This window comes from Rutidosis leptorrhynchoides, chromosome 8 (assembly GCF_046630445.1).
Source record: "Rutidosis leptorrhynchoides isolate AG116_Rl617_1_P2 chromosome 8, CSIRO_AGI_Rlap_v1, whole genome shotgun sequence".
Classification (NCBI taxonomy): domain Eukaryota; kingdom Viridiplantae; phylum Streptophyta; class Magnoliopsida; order Asterales; family Asteraceae; genus Rutidosis; species Rutidosis leptorrhynchoides.
Genome location: NC_092340.1, coordinates 155,284,579 through 155,298,308, shown reverse-complemented (window position 1 = coordinate 155,298,308; position 13,730 = coordinate 155,284,579). Strand labels below are relative to the sequence as shown.

Here is a 13,730-nt window from a genome sequence, read left to right as displayed (position 1 = left end):
TTATTATTGTATGTTCATGCTAATTAGGGATTAGGGTGCGTGTAGGGTTTGGGGTATATGCGGGTTTAGGTTTTAGGGTTCAGGGTTTAGGGTTTAGGTATAGGCCGGGTTTGGGGTATATGTAGGGTTTAGGCCGATACTTTAGGGTAGGGTTTAGGGTATAAATGTTCACATGCTCACAACATACCTGTACGTACATACATACGAGAAATTATATATATCTAATATTTATATGGCTATTATATATATATATATATATATATATATATATATATATATATATATATATATATATATATATATGTTTTTTATTTTTATTTTTTGGTTAAATCTTAATTACTATCCGGCCATTAACATTTACATGTGAATTGAATCAAGTCGATCACGTGATGTCACCAATTGAAATTAAATGGTTCTCGCAGTTTTCCCCATTAATTTGTATGGTTTTTGTTTGAACTTTTAGCTAGGGATTGGGTTTATGGTTTAGTGTTTGGGGTTTAAGGTTTATGGTTTAATGACTAGGGTACGTAATTTAGGGTTAAAGGTTTAGTGTTTGGGGTAGGGTTTATGGTTTAGGGTTTAAGTCGGGTTTAGGGTTTAGGGTTTAGGGTGTAGGGTGTACGGTTTTAGGGTTTAGGGTTTATAGGTTTAATTTATTGTGAATAGAGAGAGGGAGGAATTTCTCTACGTACTCTAGGTGAGTGTTTCACTCGGGGTAGAGAAATGATTTCTCTTTATTCTAGGATATGATAGAGGTATAGTAGGATTGTCTACGTCTCACTTCCCCATACCTCACACATGTGATATTGGGTTTATGGTTTAATGACTAGGGTACGAAATTTAGGGTTAAGGGTTTAGGGTTTGGGGTAGGGTTTATGGTTTAGGGTTTAAGTCGGGTTTAGGGTTTATGAAGCCAACAATGGTATTTACGATGGTTACGTATATGGAAATGAATATTATGATGATTTTGAAGACCACCAACGAGAAACCACACAACAACTAGAAGGTTTATTTGTTATATATTGCTTGATTCTTTTTATTATGTTAAAGAATGTATTCTAACTTTCAGTATCCTTTTTATTATGCGAGTAAAGAAGTAAATGCGAGTACTCAACCTGTGATGAATGTTGATCAGCAAACCACCCAACTAGCAGATGAATCAGGTTATTTTTTGTTTTTCTAATTTGTTTTGTTTATTTGATTTATATTGTTGATTGTTTAGTAGTATATCAGTTGTAAATCAAGTGCTCATATTTTGTAGATAAAGGCGACAGAGTTCGAGGACCGGCACTTATGCGAAAAATCTGGAAACAGAATACATCTGTTCGAATTCCAATTTCTGTTAATGAACATGGACAGCTGATTTGCAAAAACAGTAGTAAACTCACCCATTTTCTTGGTAACTTATAGACCGTGGAATCAAGTTAAAACACAAAAAAAAAAAAAAAAAAAAAAGATAAGCTGCTCAACTTCTTAAGGGTACGTATTTTAAAATCTGTGTGATAATAAGCCTTCTTTACCTCTCATGTGATATGTTTTCTCTTTTTATAATTTGTAGACAAAGTTTGATTATCCACAAACTGCTGATTCTTGGATACTCCGGTCATATGGTCAAAAAATGAAAAATTGGAGGGCGAGAATAAAGGAAGCCTACTTTGATCCGTCTTTATCAATGGAGGTTCAACTGAATTCACTACCTGAAGAATTGACCAAAAGACATTGAAGAAGACTTCTTGAATACTGGAGTAAAGAAAGGGTGAAGGTATGAAATAATCTTACACTTGGTGTAACTTTTTTTATATTATATTATTTTCATATTAGAATATTTAATATATTTTCTTTTTTAGGCGATGTCCGACAAAAATAAAGCCAATAGGGCTAACAAGAAGTTGACACAATTGACCGGGAAAAAAAGTTTTACAAGAATCCGTGAAGAACTGAAGGTAATATTGTAGTAACCCGAACTTTTCCATGTTTATATATATTAATTGAGATTGATATTTACATGATTAAATGTTTCCAACATGTTAAGCAATCAAACTTGTTAAGACTTGATTAATTGAAATGTGTTTCATATAGACAATTGACCACCCAAGTTGACCGGTGATTCATGAACGTTAAAACTTGTAAAAACTATACGATGACATATATATGGTTATATATATAGTTAACATGTTTTTATTATAAGTATGTATCTCATTAGGTATTTTAACAATGAGTTATATACATAAAAATGAGACTATTAATTTAAGAAACTCGAAAACGATATATATAACGATTATCGTTATAACAACGTCTTACTAGGTACATATGAATCATATTAAGATATTGATACACTTGGTTAATTATGTTAAATGATAAGTAAATATATTATTAAGTGTATTAACAATGAAATACATATGTAAAAATAAGACTACTAACTTAATGATTTCGAAACGAGACATATATGTAACGATTATCGTTGTAACGACATTTAACTGTATATACATCATACTGAGATATATTATATATCATAATATCATGATAATATAACAATTTAACATCTCATTTGTTATAATAAACAATGGGTTAACAACATTCAACAAGATCATTAACCTAAAGGTTTCAAAACAACATTTACATGTAACGACTAACGATGACTTAACGACTCAGTTAAAATGTATATACATGTAGTGTTTTAATATGTATTCATACACTTTTGAAAGACTTCAAGACACTTATAAAAATACTTCTACTTAACAAAAATGCTTACAATTACATCCTCGTTCAGTTTCATCAACAATTCTACTCGTATGCACCCGTATTCGTACTCGTACAATACACAGCTTTTAGATGTATGTACTATTGGTATATACACTCCAATGATCAGCTCTTAGCAGCCCATGTGAGTCACCTAACACATGTGGGAACCATCATTTGGCAACTAGCATGAAATATCTCATAAAATTACAAAAATATGAGTAATCATTCATGACTTATTTACATGAAAACAAAATTACATATCCTTTATATCTAATCCATACACCAACGACCAAAAACACCTACAAACACTTTCATTCTTCAATTTTCTTCATCTAATTGATCTCTCTCAAGTTCTATCTTCAAGTTCTAAGTGTTCTTCATATATTTTACAAGTTCTAGTTACATAAAATCAAGAATACTTTCAAGTTTGCTAGCTCACTTCCAATCTTGTAAGGTGATCATCCAACCTCAAGAAATCTTTGTTTCTTACAGTAGGTTATCATTCTAATACAAGGTAATAATCATATTCAAACTTTGGTTCAATTTCTATAACTATAACAATCTTATTTCAAGTGATGATCTTACTTGAACTTGTTTTCGTGTCATGATTCTGCTTCAAGAACTTCGAGCCATCCAAGAATCCGTTGAAGCTAGATCCATTTTTCTCTTTTCCAGTAGGTTTATCCAAGGAACTTAAGGTAGTAATGATGTTCATAACATCATTCGATTCATACATATAAAGCTATCTTATTCGAAGGTTTAAACTCGTAATCACTAGAACATAGTTTAGTCAATTCTAAACTTGTTCGCAAACAAAAGTTAATCCTTCTACTTGACTTTTAAAATTAACTACACACATGTTCTTTATCTATATGATATGCTAACTTAATGATTTAAAACCTGAAAACACAAAAAACACCGTAAAACCGGATTTACGCCGTCGTAGTAACACCGCGGGCTGTTTTGGGTTAGTTAATTAAAAACTATGATAAACTTTGATTTTAAAGTTGTTATTCTGAGAAAATGATTTTTATTATGAACATGAAACTATATCCAAAAATTATGATTAAACTCATAGTGGAAGTATGTTTTCTAAAATGGTCATCTAGACGTCGTTCTTTCGACTGAAATGACTACCTTTACAAAAATGACTTGTAACTTATTTTTCCGACTATAAACCTATACTTTTTCTGTTTAGATTCATAAAATAGAGTTCAATATGAAACCATAGCAATTTGATTCACTCAAAACAGATTTAAAATGAAGAAGTTATGGGTAAAACAAGATTGGATAATTTTTCTCATTTTAGCTACGTGAAAATTGGTAACAAATCTATTCCAACCATAACTTAATCAACTTGTATTGTATATTATGTAATCTTGAGATACCATAGACACGTATACAATGTTTCGACCTATCATGTCGACACATCTATATATATTTCGGAACAACCATAGACACTCTATATGTGAATGTTGGAGTTAGCTATACAGGGTTGAGGTTGATTCCAAAATATATATAGTTTGAGTTGTGATCAATACTGAGATACGTATACACTGGGTCGTGGATTGATTCAAGATAATATTTATCGATTTATTTCTGTACATCTAACTGTGGACAACTAGTTGTAGGTTACTAACGAGGACAGCTGACTTAATAAACTTTAAACATCAAAATATATTAAAAGTGTTGTAAATATATTTTGAACATACTTTGATATATATGTATATATTGTTATAGGTTCGTGAATCAATCAGTGGCCAAGTCTTACTTCCCGACGAAGTAAAAATTTGTGAAAGTGAGTTATAGTCCCACTTTTAAAATCTAATATTTTTTGGGATGAGAATACATGCAGGTTTTATAAATGATTTACAAAATAGACACAAGTATGTGAAACTACATTCTATGATTGAATTATCGAAATCGAATATGCCCCTTTTTATTAAGTCTGGTAATCTAAGAATTAGGGAACAGACACCCTAATTGACGCGAATCCTAAAGATAGATCTATTGGGCCTCACAAACCCCATCCAAAGAACCGGATGCTTTAGTACTTCGAAATTTATATCATATCCGAAGGGTGTCCCGGAATGATGGGGATATTCTTATATATGCATCTTGTTAATGTCGGTTACCAGGTGTTCACCATATGAATGATTTTTATCTCTATGCATGGGATGTGTATTGAAATATGAAATCTTGTGGTCTATTATTATGATTTGATATTTATAGGTTAAACCTATAACTCACCAACATTTTTGTTGACGTTTTAAGCATGTTTATTCTCAGGTGATTATTAAGAGCTTCCGCTGTCGCATACTTAAATAAGGACGAGATTTGGAGTCCATGCTTGTATGATATTGTGTAAAAACTGCATTCAAGAAACTTATTTTGTTGTAACATATTTGTATTGTAAACCATTATGTAATGGTCGTGTGTAAACAGGATATTTTAGATTATCATTATTTAATAATCTACGTAAAGCTTTTTAAAACCTTTATCTATGAAATAAAGGTTATGGTTTGTTTTAAAAATGAATGCAGTCTTTGAAAAACGTCTCATATAGAGGTCAAAACCTCGCAACGAAATCAATTAATATGGAACGTTTTTAATCAATAAGAACGGGACATTTCAGTTGGTATCAGAGCGTTGGTCTTAGAGAACCAGAAAATTTGCATTAGTGTGTCTTATCGAGTTTGTTAGGATGCATTAGTGATTCTGGACTTCGACCGTGTTTTCTGTAAAAATGATTGCTTAACATTTTTGTTGGAAACTATATATTTTTAACATATGAATATTATGTGATATATTAATCTCTTAACGTGTTTGATATTATGTGATAGATGTCTACCTCTAGAACAAGTCCCATTGACTCACCTAATAATAATGAAGAGTCAAATGTAAATTGGAATGATTCGTGGACTGATTCACAAGTTCCCGAAGAGGAACCGGAAGAAGAGTCGGAACCGGAAGAAGAATCGGAACCGGAAGAAGAATCGGAACCGGTGGGGGAAATAGAACCGGTGGGGGAAATAATAAAACGGTTAAGTAAAAGAAAATCCTCAACCAACCGACCAAGGTTAATTATGGTCAATGGTGTTTCCGCCAAGGAAGCAAAATATTGGGAGGATTACCAATTCTCCGATGAATCGGATTCCGACGAGAATTCCGATGATGTTATAGAAATTACCCCAACTGAATTTAAAAAGGCAAAAGAAAATAATAAGGGAAAGGGCATAAAAATAGAGAAATCTAATTCCAACCCCGATGAACTTTATATGTATCGTCAACCCCCGAAGTCCTTAAGTTGTAACAATGACCCGGGAACCTCTAAACCACCAGGTTTTTCTAAACCAATGTGGATAACGACGGCTCGTATTAGGGGAAAATCATATATCCCTAGAAACTTGGCAAAACGAACCAAAACCGAAGAAGAAGAAACAAGCGAGTCGGAATAAGATAGTTGTATTCATGTGGTGTAATATATGTAATATAGTGTGCTTATGCTTTATGATATATGTAAAAATTGCTTGTATTAATAAGTATTTTTTTATGAATCTAACTCTTGTCTATTTTACAGTATAAAAACACAAAATGGATAGACAACCCAATATTTTAAGAGACCTACCCGGAGACATGATTGATGAAATCTTGTATAGAGTCGGTCAGAATTCCTCGGCACAACTATTTAAGGCGAGATCAGTTTGTAAGACATTCGAAGAACGTTCCAAGAATGTCTTGGTTTATAAGAGACTTTCGTTTGAAAGATGGGGGATATCACATTGGGAAACCCATAAGTTACGATGTGTTTACTTTGATGCATATATTGCGGGGAACTCAAATGCTATTTTACGCAATGGGTTAAGAAATTATTTTGACTCAATGTATCCGAATATAGGACTTCATGATTTAGAAAAAGCGGCTAACATGCAACATAAAGAAGCATGCTATGCTTATGGGTTAGTAATGTTCGCTTCTCACCAAAGTGAGAAAAAGAACATCGGGCTACAGCTATTAAACAAAATGTTCCCACAAGTGACGGAGTCGGTAATTGGGGTAAGAAATGAGGTTTTTAGATTGTTACGGGACTGTTGGACATTACGTAACCCTCGTCCCTTTGACGACATTACAACACGCTGTATTATCAACGGCCATAACGGTTATGTTGCACAAGACCAAGGATGGGAAGTAGTCCTAGTAAAACCAGAATGCATGACTTGTTTTTGGACGTATGAATTACGTGTCTTTATTGCCTTTGCTGAACGACTTGTGTACTAGCTAGAATTATCTTCACAACTATCTTGTATCAAAGTTATTGTGTGCTATATTTCATGCTTTATGTAAAATAAGCGGTATTGTAAGTTTGTAAAATATTGTATAAAAGTTTGAACGCGAATGTAACGACCCGCACTTTTTCAATCATACTATACTTATAAGATTAATATTTACATAAATTAAACCTTGCCAACATGATAAGCAATCCAAATTGTCGAGACTTATATTTCCGAAAAGAGTTTTACACAACGTTTGACCGTCTAGTTTGACCGATGATATCACGAACCATATAATATATGATAATTATACGTTTGTGTATATATATGTATATATACATATTTAACATGATTAAGGAATGTTTTAATACCTCATTTTATATTAATAACAACAAGTTATATGTGTATTTTGAAACTACTAACTTAAGTTTTCAAAACGATAACTATACGTAACGTTATTTGACATAAATACTTAAGACATATAATGTTTATACATATATTGTATAAGTAATGTATTTAATCACTTTTAAGAACTTAAATACATAAAATCATATAAGTGTATTCACAAAAGATAGCTATATTTGAATCCTCATTCCATTTTTCACAAAATTTCTATACGTATACCTAGAGTATTTGTACTCGTATCATACCAAGCTTCTATACGTATTTACTATTGGTATATACACATCAAATCACCACCTAACCAGCCATTATTCATGCCTTATGTATAAGGTAATTACTTTTGAATCATTGCAAGACTAATTACAAAAATACAAACTAAAATTTTGTCATGTTATCCTTAAAGATCACATTTTTAGGAGTATATATGTATCATCATTTTTGATTCATTTTTACTTCAATCTCTTAACTAAAAACACACACTCTTTCTTACTCTCTAAACTCCATAACAATCCAGCAAAGTTCCATAAAGATCTAGCTTCAAAAACCATACTAAAACACCATAAGAAAACCATACAAAAACACTTCAAGAAAACCCTCTAAGAACACCAACTTACTTCCAATCTTTCATCCACCTCTAGTACCCTTTTGATTCTAGCTTCTTACTTCTCTTTTACAGCAACTTCATCCAAGGAACTTGAGGTAGAATCTATGTTCATAACCTTATTCGATTTATATATATATAGCTATCATATTTTGTGGTATACAAGTTTAACAACAAGAACATAGTTTGAATGTTTTCAAACTTGTTTGCAAACTAAATAGATCCTTCTAACTTAACTTTTAAAATACTTCAAGACCTGTAATATAACTTATGTATATGCTAATTTAACAAGGTAAAACTTGGTTTTTCAAAGTATAAGTATTTTTAGAAAAATGGTCATTAAATGATTTTGTTGTAACAAAAATGTTTAACTTCATATGTTTCACTAATGTTTCACTTATGCCGTATGATTTTGAATACAAACCAAGGTATTTACAGTTCATAGTCTTAAAGAAGAACTCGATCCAAGAAGATGGCAATTTGAATCAACGAAAACGGATTTGTAACGAAGAAACTATGACCAAAACAAAATTGGTTATCCTAGATCATTTCAACTACGGGATCAATTGGAAAAAAAAGATATAAATCACATATTTCTAAGATAACATGATATTTTATATATATGTACTTATAATTCAATTTTATATGGTTCAGGATCACCCGTAAACAATACGAGAAGATTAATCATAAGATCCCATGATTGTACGCAACACGTCATTTGACAACACCGGTACTTTATGTACGCAACACGTCATTTGACAACACCGGTACCATGGGTCAAGATTAATCTCGACCAATACATATACGAGGGGGTTTTATTTATTTCGTTGGGGGTTTTATTTATTTCATTGCGGGTATATTAAACATCTAAAAATGAACCATTAAAATTGAATTACTAACATCGGACTGCTAACTACGGACTAAGGAATTATTCAAAGTATTAAAAGTATAACAAGTATATATTTATAACGTTTGTTTAAAAATGAAAACATATTGATATATTATATATGGATAGGTTCGTGATATCAACCGGAAGACCGAGTCAAATTATTTATATCATCAAGACAAGAGTGAGTATATAGTCCCACTTTTAAACTCTAAATATTTCGGGATGAGAATACATGTATTTTATGTTTTACGTTATGGACACAAGTAACTGAAAATATATTCTACGTTGAGTTGTACCACTGGCATACTTCCCTGTAGCTTGGTAACTGTTATTTACAGCGGTATTGTAAACGCGAATCCTGTTGATAGATCTATCGGGCCTGACAACCCCAACCGGACTGGACGACCAGTATTCAACGGTTGCACAGTACTTCGTTTCGTGACTACACTTGGTACGGTGTAGTAAGATTTCATAATAAAGGGAATATGCGACGTGATTAAATGTTAAGTATGGTTACCAAGTGCTCAACCACTTAGAACATTTTTATTAAACTGTTTATATACGAAATCTTGTGGTCTATATATATATTGCTGCCGGCACTAAACCTATATCTCACCAACTTTATGTTGACCTTTTAAAACATGTCTATTCTCAGGAGATTACTAAAGCTTCCGCTGCATTATGTTGAATCTAAGCAGGATCATGCGTACTCATATTTGTGTCAAAAATAAAACTGCATATCCGAGGACGTGTGTTGTAAAATATGCTAGAAATCGTGTTGTTATTATCATTTGTAAAGTTTGTAAGTCGAAGATTATCGTTAAACGATAATCATCTTTTTATTGTCTAAAGCTTGTAACAAAAATAATGGTTTGGTTTGTAATGTATAATATATGCAGTTTTCCTTTTTAAAAATGTCGCATATAGAGGTCAATACCTCGCAATGAAATCATACGTTATCTAACACGTTCTTATGGTTAAGGACGGGTTATGACATGTGGTATCAGAGCGTTGGTCTTAGCGAACCAGGTTTGCATTAGTGTGTCTAACCAAGAAGTCGTTAGGATACATTAGTAAAGTCTGGACTTTGACCGGGTCTGATTTTAAAAACCATTGCTTATCATTGTTGGTTAAAATTTATATGTAAATATTATGTAGTACTAATGGGTTAGTTGTTGTATGATAGATGTCGGGCTCAAAACTTGTTATCACATTCAGCGACTCCGAACCAGAATCTTCAGATGGTGTTCCAGTCATTAACCTATCCGATGACGAAAATAATATCTTTGGGGAAGACTCACAAATTCCGGATGAACCGACTATAGAGAACCCGGAAAGTGAACCCGAGGAGGAAAGTGAACCCGAGGAGGAAAGTGAACCCGAGGAGGAAAGTGAACCCGAGGAGGAAAGTGAACCCGAGGAAATTACGAAAGAAAAGTTTGATCAAGGAAAGAAACGAAAAGCGAATGAATTAGAAAATCCAAATCCCGAGTTTAATGAGAATGATGTGGCACCAATTCCACTCAACACTACCACCCCTATCCCCGCTATTCCTATTAGTGCTATCCCCGCATCTAGTTCTTCGGCTCCTCAGCCAAAACGTAGGGAGACAGCTAGGATTCGCGTTGGGGGATTCCCTGGACATAAATGTTTTGGGAAATAGACCAAACGATGCGCTGCCAAATTAAACCATGGAATCAAATAATGTTTTGTATAATATTATTAGTGTGGTTTGTTTAATGTTCGATGTAAGATAAGCATATGTAAAATAGCGAAGTATGAAATGCAATAATTTTCCATGGTTAAGTATTATTTAGATTGTAGTAATTGGTTCTGTACTAAGCTATTAAGTATGAACATTAACGGGTAGGTACTACCCTAGATATAATTATAAAACGCTAATAAGAAGAAAAGGCTTTTATAATAATACCTGGTTCATATTATTAACAAGCTATAATGTACTATAAATACACACTACATCTATAATAATCCATGTGAATAATTATTTTCTTTCATTAGGAAATGGCGCGATTGAACCGAATGACGGAACAAGAAGTCGAGAACTTCATCAACCAGCGAGTCAACGATAGAATGCTATGGGTCGAAGCTGCAAGAGCTACTGCAGTTAATCCAAATCCTCGTGTAGGATGCTCCTACAAGACGTTTCAAGCTTGCAAGCCTTCATCATTCAGTGGAACGGAAGGGCCGATCGGTTTAACCCGATGGATAGAAAAGATGGAGACGGTGTTTAAAATCAGTGGTTGTGATGAAAAAGACATGACCAAGTTTGCATCGTGCACTTTACAAGATAGTGCACTCACATGGTGGAAGAATTATGTGAAGGCGGTAGGAGGAGATGTAGCTTATGATACTCCATGGGAAGAATTCAAAGCAATAATAATCACCGAGTATTGTCCAAGGAATGAGGTTATTAAGTTAGAAGATGAGTTACGAAGTTTGAAGGTGGTTGGTACTGAAATCACCAACTACAACCAGCGATTCATGGAATTAGTTTTGCTATGTCCTGAATTGGTTCCAACCGAAGAACGGAAGATTGAAATGTACAAAGCTGGTTTGCCCAAAAAGGTCAAGGCAAATGTTACAGCATCGAAACCTAAGACAATTCATGAAGCTATAACCATGGAAAACGAGCTAATGGATCAGGTCATCATGGATAAGAAAGTATCCAATACTGATGTGAAGGTATCAGGTAACAAAAGAAAGTGGAATGGAAATTATGATCGAGGTAACCAACAACAATCTTTTAAGAAACAAGAAAACACGCAAGGTGCGGGTAGTGGTTTAAGCTTTGGTTATAAAGGACAAAATCCTTTATGTAACCGATGCCACAAACATCACTCTGGCTACTGTAATGTGGTATGCAACAAATGTAATCGAAAGGGTCATCTTGCTGAAGATTGTAGGGCTCTCGTTACAAATACAAATGGTAACAAGACTCCTGCCACCAACGCAAATAGAACTGCTTTGGCTACCATTACTTGTTTTGGTTGTGGAAAACAAGGTCACTATAAGAGTCAGTGCCCGAATCAGAATGGCGGACCTGCACGTGGAAGAGCGTTTGTTATTAATGCTAGAGAGGCACGAGAAGACCCGGAGCTTGTTACGGGTACGTTTACCATTAATAACTTATCAGCATCTATTTTATTTGATACTGGCGCCGATAGAAGTTACGTGTGTATAAATTTTTACACTAAATTGAATTGTTCATCATTACCTTTAGATGCTAAGTACTTGATTGAGTTAGCTAATGGTAAACTAATTGAAGCCGATAAAATTTGTCGTGATTGTGAAATAAATTTAGCCGGAGAAACGTTTAAAATCGACTTAATACCCGTAGAATTAGGAGGTTTTGATGTAATAGTCGGCATGGACTGGATGTCCAAAATAGGAGCGGAAGTTGTTTGTGCTAAGAAGGCAATTCGTATTCCTGGTAAGGATAAAATACCGGTGATGATTTATGGAGAGAAGGGTAATTCAAAGCTAAAACTCATTAGCTGTTTGAAAGCCAAGAAGTGTTTAGAAAAGGGATGTTACGCTATTTTAGCACATGTTAATAAAATCGAAAAGAAAGAAAAGTGCATCAACGACGTGCCTGTGGCAAGAGATTTTCCTGAAGTTTTTCCGGAAGAATTGCCGGGATTACCTCCATTTAGATCGGTAGAATTTCAAATAGATTTAGTACCAGGAGCTGCACCAGTGGCTCGTGCGCCATATAGACTTGCACCGTCCGAATTAAAAGAACTTCAAAGTCAGTTAAAAGAATTATTGGACCGTGGATTCATACGACCGAGTACTTCACCGTGGGGAGCTCCAATTTTGTTTGTTAAGAAGAAAGATGGATCTTTCAGGATGTGTATAGATTATCGTGAATTAAATAAGTTAACTATCAAGAATCGGTATCCATTACCGAGAATTGATGACTTATTTGATCAATTGCAAGGATCATGTGTTTATTCGAAAATCGACTTGAGATCGGGCTATCATCAACTACGCGTCAAAGAAGAGGATATTCCGAAAACTGCTTTTCGGACACGTTATGGTCATTATGAATTTTTGGTTATGCCGTTTGGATTGACGAATGCGCCAGCTGTATTCATGGACCTCATGAATCGAGTTTGTAGTCCATATTTAGATAAGTTTGTTATCGTTTTCATTGATGATATTCTTATCTATTCCAAGAGTGAGCAAGAACATGAAGAGCATTTAAGGTTGATATTAGAATTGTTGAGAAAAGAACAACTTTATGCTAAATTTTCTAAGTGTGCTTTCTGGTTGAAAGAAGTGCAATTTCTTGGCCATGTTGTTAATAGCGAAGGAATTCAGGTTGATCCAGCAAAAATTGAAGCCATTGAAAAATGGGAGACTCCTAAGACACCAACGCAAATACGCCAATTTTTGGGTTTAGCCGGTTATTATAGAAGGTTTATTCAAGATTTTTCCCGAATAGCTAAGCCGTTGACAGCGTTAACGCAAAAAGGGAAGAAATATGAATGGACCTCGGAGCAGGAGAACGCATTTCAAATACTGAAGAAGAAGTTAACTACGGCGCCTATATTATCGTTACCAGAAGGGAACAATGATTTTGAAATATATTGTGACGCTTCGCGACAAGGTTTTGGTTGTGTTCTTATGCAACGGAAGAAAGTTATTGCATTCGCATCCCGACAATTGAAGATTCACGAGCGAAATTATACGACGCATGATCTAGAATTAGGAGCAGTCGTGTTTGCATTGAAGATGTGGAGACACTACTTGTATGGGGTTAAATTCACTGTGTTTACTGATCATAAAAGCCTTCAACATA

At 33.9% G+C, this 13,730-nt stretch overlaps 1 protein-coding gene across 1 annotated transcript in view; it reads left to right on the top strand.

Moving 5' to 3' along the window:
* Window positions 1-1,051: 1,051 nt before the first annotated feature.
* The window catches only part of LOC139863897 (uncharacterized), a 68,239-nt gene continuing 55,560 nt past the window's right edge, over window positions 1,052-13,730 (top strand). Inside the window, exons 1-4 of the mRNA XM_071852499.1 lie at window positions 1,052-1,163; window positions 1,262-1,341; window positions 1,559-1,678; window positions 1,848-1,943. Of these exons, the coding sequence (XP_071708600.1) occupies window positions 1,052-1,163; window positions 1,262-1,341; window positions 1,559-1,678; window positions 1,848-1,943 (408 nt within the window). The remainder of the gene's footprint in view (window positions 1,164-1,261; window positions 1,342-1,558; window positions 1,679-1,847; window positions 1,944-13,730) is intronic.